The sequence below is a fragment of the Vipera ursinii genome, assembly GCF_947247035.1.
Source record: "Vipera ursinii genome assembly, chromosome: 6".
NCBI lineage: Eukaryota > Metazoa > Chordata > Lepidosauria > Squamata > Viperidae > Vipera > Vipera ursinii.
Genome location: NC_139515.1, coordinates 25,532,648 through 25,548,402, shown reverse-complemented (window position 1 = coordinate 25,548,402; position 15,755 = coordinate 25,532,648). Strand labels below are relative to the sequence as shown.

General features: G+C 37.5%; 1 protein-coding gene across 1 annotated transcript in view; it reads right to left on the bottom strand.

The window, feature by feature from the left end:
* LOC310642792 (ankyrin repeat domain-containing protein 26-like) overlaps window positions 1–13,341 on the bottom strand; it is a 35,824-nt gene extending 22,483 nt beyond the window's left edge. Inside the window, exons 1-4 of the mRNA XM_083366718.1 lie at window positions 13,247–13,341; window positions 10,308–10,401; window positions 9,515–9,582; window positions 3,619–3,721 (exon numbers count right to left, since the gene is read on the bottom strand). Coding sequence (XP_083222844.1) covers window positions 3,619–3,721; window positions 9,515–9,565 — 154 coding nt within the window. The 5' untranslated portion in view covers window positions 9,566–9,582; window positions 10,308–10,401; window positions 13,247–13,341. The remainder of the gene's footprint in view (window positions 1–3,618; window positions 3,722–9,514; window positions 9,583–10,307; window positions 10,402–13,246) is intronic.
* Window positions 13,342–15,755: the final 2,414 nt, after the last annotated feature.

Sequence of the window (15,755 nt, the reverse complement as noted above, 5' to 3'; positions counted from 1 at the left end):
CAAAGCAATTCAGATTAATCTTCACAAACAGATTTGTGAATGAAGACAAATGTTGAATCTTCCCATCAAAGGAAAAATGCAATGGAATTTGCTTTGTATTGTTTTAAAACAAAAGTATCCCTGTAACAAGCCAAAGTCAGAAGAATCTTATTCACAAGAATTTTGGGTAAGAAAAACCCAAAGTGGCTTTTTGTGAGAGTATGCGATAGTAAACAGAAAGGTATATTCTTGGGCACAAGTTCCCAAAATTTTGGTGAGCTTACTGGAGGAAGTGTCTTCCAGTAACATATGCCAAATCTGACTGGTACATCTGAACAAAAATTAGAGGATATGCAGAGGTGATCACTTGATTTGGAAAGCAGCTTCAAAGGAAACCTGCACTTAAACCTTTATTGAAATTAAATTCAAATATAAATATTTTGTCACTAGATTTTAGCTATACAATCTTATGGGTGCTGGGTCATCCATTCACTATGGAACGAAGAAACAAATGACTGAAACAACTGCAGAATTCTACCCAGGAAAGGACATACTGCTTTGTTTTTTTCTTTCAGTTACTATTGCCTGTGGACTAATGTATTAATGAAATATAAGAAGAAAAAATCAATAAAATTTCATCCTCTATCTGTAGGCAATGGAAGGCTTTATTAGATTTCAATCTTCTCTAGGAAGGATTTTTTTTCTACAGAAAAAGAAAAAAAACTTGCTTTCTAATTAGCAAAACATTATAATAAACTATCATTCTGAGTCACTTCGGGATGTCAGAATGTTTCCAGTAGAAGAGTGGAAGAAACAATGAATTATTTGTTTCGGATTAGGGTTATCTAAATTGTGATCAGAATTATTCTCCCTCCTCTTGCACAAAATTTTGATTTTTTCCTATTTGAGATGAGGCAGGGAGAAAAACAGGCAAGAAACGCAGCTGGGGAAGTGTCATCCTTCATGAGGAATGAAGAAATGCACCACTGCCTGGAAGTGGCCAGCACATGGCCCTCGCCTACTTCACATATCCATCTTGGTGGGCTCTGGGGGAGGGGATGCCATGAGCAGCATGAGAGTCGATGTTACCTGCACAGTGCTGCCCAGCCCCCAGCCTGCCCGGTTTTGGCAGGCAGTGGGGCACTTTCCTGACAGTGCCGAGAGGCTGAGCCGAATGGCACGAATCTGAAGAGAAGCACAACGCTGCCCAGGCCCTAGCCTGCCCAAAGTAGGCACGGTCACATGTTGGCCACTTCCAGGCGATGGTGCATTTCTTCATTCCTCACAAAGGGTGATACCTCCCCAGCTTGCGCCCAGGGGGCAGTGCCGATGCGGCATGGGCAGGTCCCTCACTGTTTCCAGATGGCCTTGTGAAGCTAAGACTGAATGTATTTCAGCATAGATGACCACCATGAAATTGTACATTGGCTCCCAGCTGGCCTGGGCCAGGGCAAAGGCAGCAGGGGCCGTTCCCTCATTGTTTCCAGAATGGCTTCGCGGGCCACCTGAAACCACTTCGCGGGCTGGATCCGCCCCCCGGGCCTTGTGTTTGACATGTCTGGGTTAGGCTGAAACCGGAAATAAGATCTGTCCCGTGTTTGGGACTTAAGCAAGTGCATTCTAAATACTTAACAAACATTTAACATATATATATATACATACACACACACACACACACACACACACACACACACACACACAGAGTCATGGCCGAAATTGTTGGTACCCCAGAACTTTTTCCAGAAAATCAAGTATTTCTCACAAAAAAGCATTGCACGAACACATGTTTTGCTATACACAGGTTTATTCCCTTTGTGTGTATTGGAACACAACAAAAAAGGGAGGAAAGAAAGCAAATTGGACATAATGTCAAACAAAACTCCAAAAATGGGCTGGACAAAATTACTGGCACCCTTAACTTAATATTTGGTTGCACACCCTTTGGAAAAAATAACTGAAATCAGTCGCTTCCTATAACCATCAATAAGCTTCTTACACCTCTCACCAAGAATTTTGGACCACTCTTCCTTTGCAAACTGCTCCAGGTCTCTCTTATTGGAAGGGCGCCTTTTCCCAACAGCAATTTTAAGATCTCTCCACAGGTGTTCAATGTGATTCAGATCTGGACTCATTGCTGGCCACTTCAGAACTCTCCAGTGCTTTCTTGCCATCCATTTCTGGGTGCTTTTTGACGTATGTTTGGGGTCATTGTCCTGCTGGAAGACCCAAGATCTCGGACGCAAACCCAGCTTTCTGACACTGGGCTCTACAGTGCGACCCAAAATCCTTTGGTAATCCTCAGATTTCATGATGCCTTGCACACATTCAAGGCACCCAGTACCAGAGGCAGCAAAACAACCCCAAAACATCATTGAACCTCCACCACATTTCACTGTAGGTACTGTGTTCTTTTCTTTGTAGGCCTCATTTCGTTTTCGGTAAACAGGAGAATGATGTGCTTTACCAAAAAGCTCTATCTTGGTCTCATCTGTCCACAAGACGTTTTCCCAGAAGGATTTTGGCTTACTCAAGTACATTTTTGCAAACTGTAATCATGCTTTTTTATGTCTCTTTGTCAGCAGTGGGGTCCTCCTGGGTCTCCTGCCACAGCATTTCATTTCATTTAAATGTTGACGGATAGTTCGCGCTGACACTGATGCTCCCTGAACCTGCAGGACAGCTTGCATTCCTTTGGAACTTGTTTGGGGCTGCTTATCCACCATCCGGACTATCCTGCGTTGCAACCTTTCATCAATTTTTCTCTTCTGTCCACGACCAGGGAGATTTGCTACAGTGCCATGGGTTGCAAACTTCTTGATAATGTTGCGCACTGTGGACAAAGGCAAATCTAGATCTCTGGAGATGGACTTTTAACCTTGAGATTGTTGATATTTGTCCACAATTTTGGTTCTCAAGTCCTCAGACAGTTCTCTTCTCCTTTCTGTTGTCCATGCTTAGTGTGGCACACACAGACACACAATGCAAAGACTAAGTGAACTTCTCTCCTTTTTATCTGCTTTCAGGTGTGATTTTTATATTGCCCACAACAGTTACTTGCCCCAGGTGTGTTTAAAGGAGCATCACATGCTTGAAACAATCTTGTTTACCCACAATTTTGAAAGGGTGCCAAAAATTTTATCCGGCCCATTTTTGGAGTTTTGTTTGACATTATGTCCAATTTGCTTTTTTTCCTCCCTTTTTTTGTTGTGTTCCAATACACACAAAGGGAATAAACCTGTGTATAGCAAAACATGTGTTCCTGTAATACTTTTCTGTGAGAAATACTTGATTTTCTGGAAAAATTTCTGGGGTGCCAACAATTTCGGCCATGACTGTACATACACACACATATATATATATATACACACACACACTTATTGCAAAAGTTATACACACACACACACACATATACACACACACTCGTGTGTGTGTGTGTGTGTGTGTGTGTGTGTGTGTGTGTGTGTAACTTGTGCAATAAGGCATAACTTGAATCAGGCAGACCCAGGATAAAGTTTTACTCAGTTATGGAAATTTGCTGGCAATATATCCATTATATTTTCTATATTTAAATGACTGAAAAACATTTACAATATTTATATATGTTAATATATCAAAAAAGATAATTTATGACAAATTTACCATTAAATGGTTCTTCCATAATACTGTGCATGTATATTCCAGTTTTGGCAGGAGATGTAGGCAAAGAATTAACAGTTAGTTTCCTGGGGCTTTCTGAAGTACACTATTGGAAACACACATATGTGAGAAACATACATACAAATATAGTCATATACGCATTTTATTTATCTTTATATTTTTACAGAAAAGAAAGATATTTCTGAACATATTATGAAAGCTTTTAGTTACAGAGAACATAAAAGCAATTTAAGGTTTAAGTTTAGCTTTTAAGAAATGTTTGAACAGACATTCATATTATAGATTGTAAATGTTCTCATTTCAAATTATTAGAGTAGAAAAGTAGAAAAGATAAGTGGAAAGTCATTTTTAACAAAATTCAAAAAATATGATCTGTGCTACGCACTAAATTTCAAATCTCCCTTCTGAACTACCTCACACCTAGTTTAATGAAGAATGCATTCTAGAATGAGTTGGTTACAATTCAGGATCAAAAGCAAAGTGAACTACTAGTATTCCAAAATTATAAGTATCAATTATCACTATTCTTATGTGCCATATAAGAGAAGCCATTAGAGTCTCATACAAGAAAAACATTTTAATAAATACAAAAAGAATGTATTTATAACTAAAGTAACCTTTAACCATAAAGACAATTCGTAATGCTAAACTATAGAATGTTAGATCAAGCCTTCAATATTAACACAGCTCCAACTATGGACCCTATACCATATTGATTTATATTTCATATAATTAGAAACTTACTCCTTTATTTAACTCTGTGGGCAGGATTTCAACTAAGCAATATTAAACACCATTGGTAAATTCTATGACCACACTTGTACCTACTGTGCCTTGTGGGGCAGCCTTAATTCAACGCAGCAATGAAATATCATGGAGGTGACAAAGAGACAGAATTATGTCTCTCAAGGAGGCACTTTAAGCTGATTTATCTAAATCAACCAGCACTTGCAGGAAAGCGAAGTAGTAAGTTCACGTTGCTTTTAATAATAAGGGTGCTATAGAGCTATGCATACAGGTTTAAGCGATAATTTACTTAAATCCTTATTGAAGTGAAGGACTTCATTTCATTTTGATTTTAAGAATCAAATGTATAGACAGAGCATGTCTATATGTTTCCTCAAACATAACGTATTTCAAAAAAGTGGCTTATTCTCATTACCTATTGTAAATTATATTATTATTATTGATCATCGCACAGTCAGCCAGATGTTCAGACTGGATTTGGCATTTTTGTCTACCTATCGAGTCCTTACCAAGTACCTGGGATAGGCAGATGTGGATGTTTGATGGTATTACAAATATTGTCGCAGGATGGAAGCAGTTCCCAGTAAGGCTGCCTTTTGCAATCGACTAATGGGGAATTTGTCAATGCCAATGGTGTTCTACTTTGTCATGCTGCTGCTTGTAGTCAGTCTGTGCGATCTTCTTGCAGCAGCTTACCAAGTGGCCCACTGTTTCTTCAGCTTCTTTGCATAGGCGGCACTTACTGTGTGTTGCTGTCTTCTCAATTTAGACTTTGTATGCATTTGTCCTTAAGGCTTGGTCTTGTGCAGCCAGAATTAGTCCCTCGGTCTCTTTCTTCAGCTTTCCTGCTCTTAGCCATTGCCAAGTCTTGTTATTATCTGCTTTCCCAGCTATTTTTTTAATGTACTGGCCATGTAGTGCTTTGTCTTCCCATGCCTCTATTCTGTTCTTCATTTAGTCTTTCTCGTAGGCCAGTTTGATCTCTCCAGTAGTCAGTAAGCCTTCCTGATATAATAATTTCAGTGCATCTTCATCATTGTCCTTCAGATATTCTTCCAAAGCCATTTTTTCTTCTTCAACCATCTGATGTACTTGCAGCATTCCACGTCCACCTATTTGCCTTGGTAGAAAGTGTCTGTCAATGTCACTGCGTGGATGAAAGGCATGATTCATTGTCATTATTTTTCTGGTCTTCCTATTCATTGCTTTTAGTTCTGGTTGAGTCCAGTCCATTGTTCCAGCTGTGTATCTAATGACTGGAATTGCCCAGGTGTTAATTGCCTTCACGGTATTTCCCCCATTGTGTTTGGACTTTCAAGATCTTCTTTACTCTCTTGATGTATTCACGTCTAATCTTTTTCTTGACTTCAGTGTGCTTGATGTTGTCAGCTTGAAGGATACCAAAGTATTTGTAGTAATCTTCCTCATACAGACTCTTAATGTTATTTTCGTGGGGCATCTTGATTCCTTCAATTTTCACTATTTTTTCTTGTTTGATAGTAAGTGTGGCACATTTGTCCAAGCCAAACTCCATTGCAATATCTTGGCTATATATCCGGACAGTGTTCAGCAGCGATTCTATTTCAGATGATTTTTTTCCATACAGCTTCAGATCATCCATGTAAAGGAGGTGGGATATAGTCTGGCATATGTTTTTGATGTTTGATAGCCATGTCCTGAGTTATACAGTATTGTTGACAGAGGAAACAGTGCAGTAACAAATAGTAGTGGTGATAATGAACCTCCTTGAAATATTCCTCTCGATATTAACCTCTCCCAGTCTTTCACCATTGACCGGCAACTGTGTCTTCCATTGTGCCATCAATCTTTGCACAAATTTTCTGATGTTTACACTGACTCCTGTTATTTCTAGGCATTTGTTTATGGAGTCATGTGGCAGAGTCAAATGCCTTTTTGTAGTCAATCCATGCCACATTCAGGTTGGTCTTCCTTTTCTTGCAGTTTTCCAAGATCATTTTGTCTATTAGGAGTTGATCTTTTGTTCCTCTGCTATTGGGGCGGTTTCCTCTCTATTCGGGTGGAAAGAGATTGTTTTCAACTAGATGCTGTTGTACTGCATCAGCTACCACACCAGTTAGCAATTTGAAAGTTGTTGATAAGCAGGTAATTGGCCTGCAGTTGCCTGGCGTTGCCCCTTTTGCTGGATTTTTCATTATTAGGTAGGTTTTCCCAGTTGTTAGCCACTTTTCAATTTCTCCTCCTTGTAGTATATTGTTGAACTGCTTGGCAATGAGTGGGTATATAATCATAATCATAATAGTAAAGTTGGAAGGGACCTTGGAGGTCATCTAGTCCAACCCCCTGCTCAGGCAGGAAACCCTTGGTGGAGCAGTGGGCTAATGCCTCCTTAAGTAACACCAGCTGCCTGCAATTAGTGCAGGTTCGCGTCCCACCAGGCTCAAGGTTGACTCAGCCTTCCATCCTTCCGAGGTAGGTAAAATGAGGACCCAGATTGTTGGGGGTAATAAGCTGACTTTGTAAAAATGCCGCTTGGGGGGGGGGGCGAAAGCCCTAATAAGCAGGTATATACTCAGAATGAAGGCTATTGCTAAGCACATTGTGCTTTAGATTGTAAGCCGCCCTGAGTCTTCGGAGAAGGGCGGGATATAAATGGGATTTTAAAAAAAATCAGGCAAATGGCTGTCCAGTCTCTTCTTAAAAACTTCCAGTGTTGGAGCATTCAGAGCTTCTGGAGGCAGGTTGCTCCACTGGTTAATTGTTCTAACTCTCATGAAGTTTCTCCTTAGTTCTAGGTTGCTTCTCTCCTTGATTAGTTTCCATCTGTTGCTTCTTCTCCTGCCTTCGGGCGCTTTGAAGAATAGCTTGCCTCCCTCTTCTTTGTGGCAGCCCGAGATATTGGACACTGCTATCATGTCTCCCCTAGTCCTTCTCTTCATTAAACTAGACATACCCAATTCCAGCAGCCGTTCCTTATATGTTTTAGCCTCCAAACCTCTAATCATTTTTTTTATTAAAGAGTTTTACAAAAAAAATTTACAATACATATCCCCAAAACCCACCCACCCCAAACCACCCCCTTCCCCCCACTTCCCAGAGGTTATAGATATAATATTAATAATAATAATAATCATATTCTAAATAAAAGTGTCCATTATAAAATTAACCAAATTCATAATGTGCTTTAACTCCCCTTTAACATAGATACATTCAAATTATTAAAAACATAATAACTTAAACAAAAATATAAACAATACTAATACTAAAATTAATAACAATATCCCTCTAAAATCTACTCATAAGCTAAGTGGAACTTTTTAGTCCCATATTTATTCTGAATATAATCTATCCATCTTCTCCAAACTGAAATATATCTTTCTTGTGAGTGATCCTTCAAATAAGCAGAAATCTTAGACATTTCTGCAAGATTCGATACTTTAAGTACCCATTCTTCTATAGTAGGCAAACTATCCTTCTTCCAGTATGGTCCCACCAGTAACCGTGCTCTAATCATTTTTGTTGCTCTTCTCTGTACTCTTTCCAGAGTCTCAACATCTTTTTTACATTGTGGTGACCAAAACTGGATGGAGTATTCCAAGTGTGGCCTTATCAAGGCATTGTAAAGTGGTATTAATACTTCACATGATTTTGATTCTATTCCTGTTACTGCAGCCTAGCACTGTGTTGGCTTTTTTGGCAGCTGCAGCACACTGCTGGCTCATATTTAAGTGATTGTCCACTAGGACTCCGAGATCCCTCTCAGTTACTATTATTGAGCAAGGTACCACCTATACTATACCTGTACATTTGGTTTTTCTTGCCTAAATGTAGAACCTTACTTTTTTCACCACTGAATTTCATTTTGTTAGGTAGCGTCCAGTGTTCAAGTCTGTCCAGATCCTCCTGTATCTTAAGCCTGTCTTCTGGAGTGTTGGCTATTCCTGCCAGCTTGGTGCTGTCTGCAAATTTGATGAGTTCCCCATCTATCCCTTTGTCCAAATCGTTGATGAAGATGTTGAAGAGCACTGGGCCCAGAACAGAGCCCTGGGGCACCCCACTACACACTTTCCTCCATGTAGATGCGGTTCCATTGAGGACCACACGCTGGGTACGGCCGGTCAGCCAGCTACAAATCCATCTGGGGGTGATGCTGTTTAACCCACATTTTTCTATCTTATCAAGTAGTATGTTGTGATCTACTTTATCAAATGCCTTACTGAAGCCCAAGTAAATTATATCCACAGCATTCCTCTGATCCACTAATTTTGTCACTTGGTCAAAGAATGCAATAAGATTTGTCTGTCATGATCTGTTTTTGCCAAACCCATATTGACTTTTAGTAATGACTTTGTTTCAGCCAAAACCCACGCAGTTCATTTTCACCTGGTGCTGACCAATTTTTGATATTCCTTGCTCTTTTTTCTACCATTTTTGTCGTTATTACTAGTTCTTTCATTTTAACTTCTGTTTTATTTGCATCCACCTCTTTTAACAAAGCCGCATCCTTGTTGTGTTTCTTTGGGTTATCCCATATCTGCTTCCAGAACTGCACTGTTTCTTCCTTGTCAGGTACTGACTGATTCATTGCAGATTATTATTATTATTATTAAATTTCTATCTATCTCTATTTCTCCATCTATTGAGAGAGAGAGATCAATACATGGAAAATTTTACCTATATAATATCTATATAGGGAGATGAATTCCTAGAATTCTGTATATAAATAAATGGTTTGAAATTAGAAAAAATATTTTTGTCGCTGGCCACTTTGAGAATGCAAAATACAAAATGGGTAAAGCTTATGGGTAATTGTGTGGAAAAGAACTCAAACTAAACTCCTTGGAGCTTCAAAAATTATTCTGATTTAATAAGAAATGTTCTGTGCTTAGGAAAATAACTATATATATCCATAAACACTAGAACAGACATGTCAAACTCGCGATGTCACGTGATGTATTGGAGCTTTTTCTCCATTGCCGGAAATGGGGTGGGCGCAGTTTCTTGATGACGCGTCCGGCCTGTGGGACGGCAGTTTGACACCCTTACACTAGAAGCTAAAACTGATTAATACAAGAAACAATATATCAAAACAGATTTTAAAATGGAAGTATTTCTTTGAACTCATAGAGCACAGAAAATTTTTAAAACCTACTTCTGAATCCCATGGAGATTCTGTACAGTTCTCCTCTTCATCTTTGTCCATGCCCAAAGTTGATTTAGCTGTAAAATAAAATAGTAAATTCTTTACAAAACACTTAGTATTCATTATTCAAAAACTGAGATTGTGGCAATTCAGATTTGAAAAGTATTGTCAGATGCTATTCATTCCTCCACCTCCGTATTTGTTTGGTTGTGCCAATTTATCATTCCTCAGTCCTATTCTTATAGTCACACCTTGCTAAAGCAAGACAAAAGAGTTAGCTAGATTATAGTGCAATTATTTAATTTAAATACGGTAATTAAATGTTTCTCATAGCTATGTCGTTCTGACATTAGCTATGCACACTACTTTTACTAAATATTGCTGAGGAGTTAAAGCAAAATTAATTGTATTCTTGGTCAGCCCCCAAATTAAAAAGAAGTTTCCACAAAAGAAAACAACCTTCTCCTGACACAGATTTTTAGAAACCAGCCACAGCATTTTTTAAACATAGAGCATGAAAAATGAAATGTAACATGATAGCATCCCAACAGATGTCCAGTTCATAATAAAGCATTTACTTACAAACAGGCTATTTCCAAAAACAATTTTGTTTATATATTTTAATCTTTTAATATTAAACTGTATTAAAAATAATGGCAATAACCAATTAATTATTTGTTTTATGAATTTTAATTATTAAACTATTAGCTGAATGAAACTGTAATGGATAAACATATAAAGTGACTTTATTAGATCTAATTTGCATGTGATGCAGATTACTTAAGATAACTAAAACTTATACCTTTTGGTGAAAGACTCCAAGACTGCCTACAAACAATACTTTTTTTATTGGCAATATCCTGTTCACCACGTTCATCATCTTTTGAAGATTTCTCCTAACAGAAAGAACAACATTCAGTATTTATTGTACATATCAGTTGGAAATTGTAATGTTCTTTTATTACTTTAAATAAGTATTTAGAATTTATGAATAAAATTTTAATCTATGTGATTTTATCAGGGAGTCATAAACTGTCTGGGATATTGCCAAGAATATATACGGTAATCACAAATGTACTGACTCTCCCAGGACTCCAAAATATTAAAATTATTTAACAGCCTATGCTTAAAAATACAATATTAAATTCCTATCAAACAATCATGAGAAGTAAATGCATCAATTTAATTTTTAATATGATAAATATAGATATGTATAGCCCATGCAAACAAAAGCTCTTTTGGGGACCTCCATAATTTTTACAAATGGGAAAGGGTCCTGAGAGAAAAAAGTTTAAGAAACACTGAACTACTAAAGCAGGGGTGTCAAACTGCCGGCCCACAGGCCGGACATGTCAACCAGAAGCCACGCCCACCCCTGCCGGCAATGGCAAAACTGTCCCGATACATCTTGAGACGTCACGTGACGTCGCGAGTTTGACATGTCTATAAAGTATCCTCAGTGTAATGTAAAGTATGACATGTTATAATACCAGAAAAAAATGTTATAATACCAAGACCATAAATTATACATTTATTTATTTATTGTGTATATTATGTAGTTATTATTACCATCAACAAAATAATGGTTATTACTATCATTTTATTAATCAATAAAACAATTACAGTATTAATCAATCTATAAAAAATATAATTGTGTTATAGTATGAATCTGTATGCCTTGTTTTCTTTGTAGCATCTTCCAAAAAATTTACAATTAAAATTATAAAATTAATTTTGAGAAAAAATTAGAAGCCATTCTTAAAGACTGATATGCAGTATGGGGGTGTGTGTAAGTGTACTAACATGCCTATTGTCCGTCACATTTTAGCTTTTTCATTTTGCTTATTCAAATTTATATTTTTTGTTTGATGAATGAATGAATGAACATTGGGTATTCTAGCCATAAGTAATTTTGGCTTCATAGAATAAAATCAGCACCTTGAATTGTATATACTGTAGAACTAAACTATTAAGCCCGTTTGGATATTTTCACTTCATTTGAATATTATCAAATCTCTGCATTAATCTGGATTCTTTACTCTAAATCAGCGGTCCCCAACCTTTCCAGTATGGTGGCCCAGCCTAGCATGGGGGGGGGCTGTGAATGGCAGGCACATGCACAGCTCCATTTGTGTCAGTGGTGTATATGCGTGCCCTCCACTTGCACAAATGGAGATTGTGCACAAGCGGAGGTTGCTTGCACTTACGTGCAAAACTCCACTTGTGTGAGCGGCAAACACTTCTGCTTGTGAGTAAAGCTCTACTTACGTGAGTGGAGAGTACTTGCACTCATGAAGCTCCACTCCTGCAAATGGAGCTTCACATGTGAGCCCAAGCGCCCTCTGCTCAAAAGTGGAACTTCATGCGTGTGCTTGCCCATTCTCCCATGGTTCGGTTTCGAACAGGCTGCAGCCCGGGAGCTAGTGTGCCCTAGTCTAAATGATTAGGAATGGATTTTATTTCTGCTGTGCCATTAAAGTATCATTAATGAACAAACTTGTTAAAGTACAGTTTTTTATTTATGAAATCCAATTTTATTAAAAACATTTTCCCTTTGCAATAGATTCACTTACTTTCAAATCAGATTGGAAAGTTTTCAGATTTTCATCCTCACTATGTTTATATATTGTTGGCTCATATATTGCTTCTTCGTTTTTTTTTTAATCCATACATTCCTTTTCTCCAGGGTTCTGATATCCTGCAAAATCAGGATTCCTATTCTGTTGTATATTCGTGGTTTTTCCAAGTTCTGCTTCTGATCCACAATTACGATTTTCAATATCATCCAGAAGGGAATCCATGCCATTTTCATGGGAGTTAGTAGAGAAAGTAAAGAGTGTAGTTTTTCCAACATTCTCCAAAGAAAAAACATTTTTGCAAAACCGTTTTTGATTTTCATATGACAATTTATTATTATTATCAGTGTCCTGGGGTTTTTGTAACTTCTGAATTTGATTTTCATAACTAGATTTTTTTTCAATTGAATGTTCAGGCAGTTTCCTATTTACCTTGTTAGTAATTGCATGGTCACGTGAAGATTCAGAATGACCAGAAATAAAAGCTTCACAAATATTAGTACCACCTTGCATCTTGTCATTTTGTACATTGCATTCTTCATTATTACACTTAAAAAGATTTGCTTCCCTCTCGTGTTCATTTTCTCTGGAATGTTCTTTCCCTCCTGATGTGTCAACATATTCTTCTTCCTTATTTTCTGCCTTGCTCCAAATTTGTTTTATGTTTTCTTCCTCCCCTTCTGTATTGCAGTGCTCCTCCATTTCTTTTACTTTTTCCTCCTCCTCCTCTTCTTTTTCATTTTTCTTCTCTTTTTTCCTCTTCCCATTAAATTCTTCTTCCTTACTGCTTGCAAAAGAACTGTCAGAATCATTTAATTCTTGCTTATTGGGATTAATCTTTTTTTAAAAATTCCATTTATATCCCGCCCTTCTCCGAAAACTCAGGGCGGCTTACAAGCGTAGCAGTAGCCTTCATTCTATGTATATGCCTGCTTATTATTAGGGCTTTCCCCCCCCCAGCGGCATTATTACAAAGTCAGCTTATTGCCCCAAACAATCTGGGTCCTCATTTTACCTACCTCGGAAGGATGGAAGGGTTTTTGCATATTTCTTTTAATAATTTCTTTTGACTGATTTTTGTTTTCATTGTCTTCACAAAATCACATGTGGGTATAAAAATATACAATAAATAATACAATACAATGGATGAATTTAAACTTATTACCTGTTTAGAATGCAAGGTTCTCTGGGAACATTTAGAAAAGGAGCCAGGAGAGGAATGGATAGAATGAGGAAAGGTTTTGACTTGGAACAAAGGCTTAGGAAGGGATTCATTGCATTCACAATCTGCTTTATTTTGCTGTGAACTGCCTAAGACTTCTGTTTGGATGGCGCAATCTTTCTCATCTACTGCATCAAAATACAAATACACACAGCGATTAAAAAAAATTTAATGTTTTCTGTAGATAGGCAGTATAATCATAACTTATTTTTCCAAGCAACTTACAATTTTTCAAGAAGTCCCGTGCACCTTTGATTAGCTGAGCCAAACTTGTTTTTTCTGGTTTCTAAGAATGAAAGTTGAAGCAGACAGAAGTTTTCACTGTAACAAGCATTTCTATACTATCTTTACATTTTGCTCTTCTTCCAAAAAACCTTGATTGATAAATGTTATCAACCCTCCCCTTTCCTACTTTATTCTGTAACCAACGTATGAGCTAAGTGAAACTTAAAACAGTGTGTCTTCCTGGTCTAGTCCAAACTTCTACCCACACTGACAAAATCATATTATTTTAATTTTAACCACCTGGCTAATTTGGAATACAGCATTAAGCAGGAGATAGAATTGATGAATAAATGGCCCCTTTCAATTCTGATTCTATGCATATTTTTCAAATGACAGTCATCCAAATACTAGTACAAAACCATACTCACTCCTGAGCTCAACACAGCTTTTTCAAATGGCTTCAGCTTAGAAAATCCTGTTCCAATATTTTTGTTCCAAATTCAGAACCAAACTTTTTGTTCTAAGCTTGGGGTATTTTGTTCTATATCAGGGGTCCCCACCCCGGTCCGTAGACTAGTACCGGGCTGCGGCATGCCAGCAACTGGTCCACACAAACAAGCAAACCCCCATCCATGAGATGTAGGCAGCACACAAAACCACGCACCCTCTGGTCCACAGAAAAATCTTTCTCCATGGAAATGGTTCCTGGTGCCCAAAAGGTTGGGGACCTCTGTTCTATACGATTTTAGGTCCAGTGACTGGCTAGTTTTAAATACTTACATATAATGAAGACTTGTAGAATTATCAACCAATAAAATAGCAAGTTCATCCTATTCTTGCTACTATTCATTGGAAGTAAAGGGCAGAAATGCTGAAGAACAATTAAATTTAGAGAATAGAAACAATTGCAGAATTATTGATTATAGAGAAGTCCCAGTTAATGGATGGTAATGTAATGTTATCTTTATGAGATTTCTATCCTTTTTTCCAGCAATTTTCCAACTGCAAAAGTATGAAATTGCATTATAAATATTGCTGTGATGTTGAGCTTTCGAGGTTCTAAATGCAACCTTTGGTTTTTTAATTGAACTTAACAAAGTGAGTAAGTTTTTGCTATTGAACCCAGTCTACCATCTGTTGTCTATTTCTTCTCTGGGCTCAGTTCTGTGGCTGCTTCCATAGGTCTACCAGGTTGCAAAATATGGACTTAATTGCTGTTTAGATTGTTTGCTATAGGAATTATTTTTAACGTTTTAATCTGTTTTCCTGTAGAATGGGTATTAGTGGAGTTCGAATGGCCTGCTCTGCCTCCTATTTTTGTGAAACTAGAACAAAAAACAAAGCATTTGTTTTAAATTCTCATCATTCTCCACAGTGGAACATCATGAATTATTTTCTTTCACATGAAATAGTTAAAAGTATTTTGAATGTTGCTGTATCATAAACAAGGCACATGAATCTTTCTGATGGAACCATCCCAAAAGGATCTGTTTTGTTCTGATTGCAGGTCAAAATACGTTTTCTGATTCAGGTGCTCCCTTATTGGGCGTTTTTCAGTAGTATCCACATTCTTGAAACTAGGATAGCATACTGTATTCAAACTGCTCTACTTGTTCCCTTATTCTATGGCTGCACTCACTCTTCAGATTAAAACCTTTTGCTTTAGTTTTTCAATAATTTCATTTAGGATCTCATCTGTAAAGTCTGAATACTGATTAGCTATAACAATCAATAGCAATAGCACTTAGATTTATATAACGTTTCATAGTGCTTTACAGCCCTTTCTAAGTGGTTCACAAAGTCAGCATATTGCTTCCGACAATCTGGGTCCTCATTTTACCGACCTCAAAAGGATGGAAGGCTGAGTCAACCTTGAGCTGGTAAGAATCAAACTGCCAAACTGAAGGCAGTCGGCCGTCAGCAGAAGTAGCCTGTAGTCCTGCATTCTAACCACTGCGTCACCACGGCTCAAGCTGTATGTATTGCATTAAACTTAGGATCTGAATTGTAGTTCATATTTTCTTTCCATCCAAACAAGTATTAATTAGTATCATAACAAGACTGTCATTGTTAGTGGTTTTGAGTATTCATTGTACAAAATCCTACCTTGGGACTGCAGCCTAGATCCTCTTCTTCTGAAGAAAGCCAGCTATCATCATCTGCTTTTTCAGAATTGCTTAAACAGAAATGCATATATATACAAAAATAAGAATCTATCTCTTTCTGG